Below are 4,592 nucleotides of genomic sequence, written 5' to 3' on the forward strand. Positions count from 1 at the left end.
GTTGGAGCCTATCTAAGCTGTCTTAGGGTGAGAGGCAGGGCGCACCCTGGACGGGTCTGTCGCAGGGCAAACACATAGAGACAGACAACCATGGGCAATTTAGAATCATCAATTTACCCAAACCTACTAACTGCATGTCTTTGGACTGTGGGACCTGGAGAGAACCCACGGAAAGAACATGCAAACTCCACACAGAAAGGCTGATCTGATGGTGGAATTGAAGGCAGGACCTTCTTGCTGTCAGGCAACAGTACTAACCACAGACCATCATGCGTACCTTTTGTACCCTTTTCAGGTGGTACTCAACTGTATCTTTGTTGCTCTTGCTGAGGGGCAGATAACCACAGGACAAATCGTGTGTAAAATGTCCACATAAAAAGTTCCATATTTTGTGATAATGTAATAATTTGAAAGAAAGATTTAACAGATACATATTCAGAGCAATGACAGCAAGACTGGATAAGCAGTTAAAACATTGATGTATGGATATTGAAAGCAATTTTATTAAAATATAACACAAATCAATTGTTGGAATCTAATTTGGCTCATATGTGTGTATGTATGTATGTATAGTATATGTAAGTAAATACCGCTCCTGAGTTCCCCTTCTTGAGTTTTTTGGGAATGAGAATCAACACCTCCAAATGTGAGGCCATGGCTGTCAGCCGGAAAAGGGTGGAGTGCCCACTCCGGGTCAGGGACGCGTTCCTGCCCCAAGTGGAGGAGTTTAAGTACCTTGGGATCATGTTCACAAGTGATGGGAGAAGGGAGCAGGAGATCGACAGACGGATTAGTGCACCGGGCGCAGTGATGCGGACGCTGTACCGGTCTGTTGTGGTGAAGAGAGAGCTGAGTGTAAAAGCGAAGCTCTCAATTTACCGGTCGATCTACTTCCCTACCCTCACCTATGGCCACGAGCTGTGGGTAGTGACCGAAAGAACGAGATTGCGAATACAAGCGGCGGAAATGGGCTTCCTCTGAAGGGTGGCTGGTCTCTCCCTTAGAGATAGGGTGAGAAGTTCGGCCATCCGGAGGGGCTCAGAGTAGAGCCGCTGCTCCTCCACATTGAAAGGAGTCAGTTGAGGTGGTTCTGGCATCTGACAAGGATGCCTCGTAGGCACCTCCTGGGTGAGGTGTTCCGGGCATGTCCCACAGGGAGGAGGCCCCAGGGCAGACCCAGGACACGCTGGAGAGATTATATCTCTCGGCTGGCCTGGGAATGCCATGGTGTCCCCACGGAAAAGCTGGAGGAAGTGGTTGGGGAGAGGGAGGTCTGGGCTTCTCTGCTTGGGCTGCTGCCCCCGCGACCCGGCTCCAGATAAGCGGAAGACAATAGATGGATGGATGGAGTTTTTTGCATATTAGTCATATTTAAATGCTTCAGATTATCAAACAAATTTTAAGATGAGACAAAGATAACCTGAGTAAATACAAAGTACAATGATGTTTTTAATTGATGAATTCATTTATTAAGGGAAAAAGATATTCAAACCTAATATCTCGTCATAACATCCTTAGCATTTGATGATCTAAAATATTTAACTGTGACAAATATGCAAAAAAGTAAGAAAACAGGAATCAAGTGTTCTAAACAAAGACCATTTTCTTTAATTCTGAGTTGCTTCCATGACATAACACAGTTTCATAAGTCTTATGATTTATTTGTTATGAAGTCTCTGTAGATAAAGTATTGTGTACTTCAAAACTCAGCACAAAGGTAGGCAGAAAAACAACATAAAATTATATATATAATTATAATTATATAAATATAATTATAATTTGTTCCTCATCTCCCTGAGTATGCTACAGGTCTAGCCCAGGGGTAGGGAACTCCAGGCCTCGAGAGCCAGTGTCCCGCAGGTTTTAGATCTCACCCTGGGTCAACACACCTGAATCAAATGATTATTTCATTACCAGGCCTCTGGAGAACTTCAAGACATGTTGAGGAGCTAATTTAGCCATTTAAATCAGCTGTGTTGGATCAAGGACACATCTAAAACCTTCAGGACACCGGCTCTCGAGGCCTGGATTTCCCTACCCCTGGTCTAGCCTATGGGCTCCCGCAGTATACATACCATACAGCACCCCTTTTTTATTTGTGACATTTTGGATCACTGATCTAAGAGTCCTATTGCATTGCTCCTAAGCTCAGATACAGTAGGTATGGAAATATAGGGAGAACAGAAAACCCGATCTGTCACATATTTAATTTCACATATACATCTACGAGACTGCCAACACATATCTTGATGGTAGCCTTAAGTACTATAACTTGTCTCTCATTCCTTAATTATTTTCTTCTCAATTATAAATCCCCTTTGAACACATGTAGCTCTTCCATCATTGATACCCATGATGAATTTTTAACTGGGGATATACCTTTGGTTGTGATGGCAGGCTGCTCTCCCAGTAGTAGTTTTAGCCTCTTTGCGTGGATTTTACCCTGGTAGTGTGACTGTGCCACAACCGCTGAGGTGAAGGACATGTTACACAGTGTGCAGCATTTATTCTTGTCCACATCACCGTCGTCACTGCCCTAGAAAAGAAAAATGCATGATTGAGAACCACATTTATTTATTTTTGAGAGCTTTAAAAATAGGGTTCAAACATGTACTATGCATAACAAAGGAAGAACAGCATATCATTTTAGCACTTTAACACTGAATGGCTTTACTTTGGCTGACTCAACTTAGAAGATAATTCTAACATTTCCTGTCTGAAGGATAGGATCCTGGCAGAATGCAAATAGAGTCAACTCTATCCAATACAGGACCCAAAAAGCAGACAACTGAAGCCTGATAGATTAAGTGAATAAAAAAAAAGCAAACCTAAAGAAGAAGCAGTAAACAAAAGGTCAAAAAAAGTACAAATAACAACCAAGTCTAAGAACCATAAAGACCAGATCAAGCAACTAGTAACAGAAGATTTCAGTTCGGTTGGGGGTCTGAGAAACTAAGAGATTGGGTGTAGGGCTGGGCCACATTATACCGTTCACAGTAATACCGGTACAATGTTAGGCAACGATAAGAAAATGAAATATCGCGATAGAAGATGGGTAAAACGCATGTGTAGTGCCTTTGTTTTCATACGCACATGGCCAAAAAAAGCATGGCGGCAACGGAGAATGAGAAGGGAGAAAACGGATCGTTGAGTGAAGCGAATGAACCAGAATTAGTTTGTAAAAATTTTGCCACTTCAGTGATGTTGAACTGGTTTGGTGTTTGTCCGTCAGATACAAAACAAAGCAGTTTTTTGTAGAACATGCAAGCGGGCCGTCGTTATTGCCGTATTTGTGGGACTAAGGCGCTCGTAAATCTGGGAGTAGCTGGGTCCTGAACTCCGTCTCTTCAGGTCCCAAAGTCAAACAAACCCTGCAGAATCACTGAGAGTTAAAATGTCTAAATTCTTTCATCTTTAATAAAACGATCAGCATTGCTGCTTTACCAGGTGTAACTATGAAGTTTAACATCCAGGCACCCATGAAAACAGAATTTATTACACTTAACGGAGTTAGAAGCTAGCGGAAGTTAGCTCGCTAGTTTCACTAGTTACCTGAGCATGATATAGCATGTTCTAACTGAGAGATTTCTGAAAAATTCAAACGTACAGCTCTGCTATCATTTCCAACTTAAATGAAGACAGGAAACTAAACAGCAGTGACGTTTGTAAGGTTACTGAAGTTGGGCTAGCTGGTTTATAATCATGTGCTACGTGATCGCTAGCGACACAGCTATGTTAGCATAACATAAACGGTGAATCTGGAGGAATCAACGCTAACACTTTTCCACTCGATAAAAGTTAACGTGAAGGTTCCTGATGGTTAGAGACAAATGCAATCGCATGGCAGTATGCTGTAAACGGACCAAACTTCAGTCAGGAGAACAACTGAGACAATCCATCCACAATACGAGGTTAGTCAATAATATACTGCAACAACACGGGAATAGAGCAGCTGTGATAGAATACAGCATTAATGAATCAATGGTACAGAAGTGGAAGAAGCGAGAAGTATGAGTTGAATAAAGTTTGATTTATCTGACTGCTTTATTTAGCTTAATGTGCCTTATAATCCCGTGCACCTTATGGTCTGAAAAATACGTATTTGACTTTTTTATTTGACACACTGCAGTTTAATGTTGCAAAGCACTTCTTTTTAACTTCAGTGGATATTATACATGGTTATGCTCAGGATATGTCAGCCCATTTCTACTGGAAATGCCTTTTGGTTCAACTTTCAGCAAGGAATTTGCATTTGCACAGTTAAATTTTTATATAGCTTTAATACACATAAACAGCTGCTTGTTTAAGTGAAAATACATGAATGGGTTTTTTTGCGCTAGTACAGTTGTGGAGTTGTATTTTGTCTCGCGTCAATTATATCGTTAGTTATATCGTCAGTTATATCGTTATCGCAAATTGTCAAATATATATCGTGATAAATATTTTTGGCCATATCGCCCTGCTCTAACTGGGTGAATTCAGAAATGGCTGCAAATGTCTTCAAACTTCATCAGTTTTCAGCCATTAACACAGAAATGTTCAGACGCTTGGGACCTGATAGAACTGTCTTTTCTGTCAATGTATCAAACAGG

At 41.3% G+C, this 4,592-nt stretch overlaps 1 protein-coding gene across 1 annotated transcript in view; it reads right to left on the minus strand.

Moving 5' to 3' along the window:
* Window positions 1-4,592, minus strand: part of zmat4a (zinc finger, matrin-type 4a) — a 155,941-nt gene that overhangs the window by 63,859 nt on the left and 87,490 nt on the right. Inside the window, exon 4 of the mRNA XM_005948064.3 lies at window positions 2,380-2,536. Coding sequence (XP_005948126.1) covers window positions 2,380-2,536 — 157 coding nt within the window. The remainder of the gene's footprint in view (window positions 1-2,379; window positions 2,537-4,592) is intronic.

The sequence above is a fragment of the Haplochromis burtoni genome, unplaced genomic scaffold (genome assembly GCF_018398535.1).
Source record: "Haplochromis burtoni strain Fernald_Lab_line unplaced genomic scaffold, NCSU_Asbu1 Contig_555, whole genome shotgun sequence".
Taxonomy (NCBI): Eukaryota; Metazoa; Chordata; class Actinopteri; order Cichliformes; family Cichlidae; genus Haplochromis; species Haplochromis burtoni.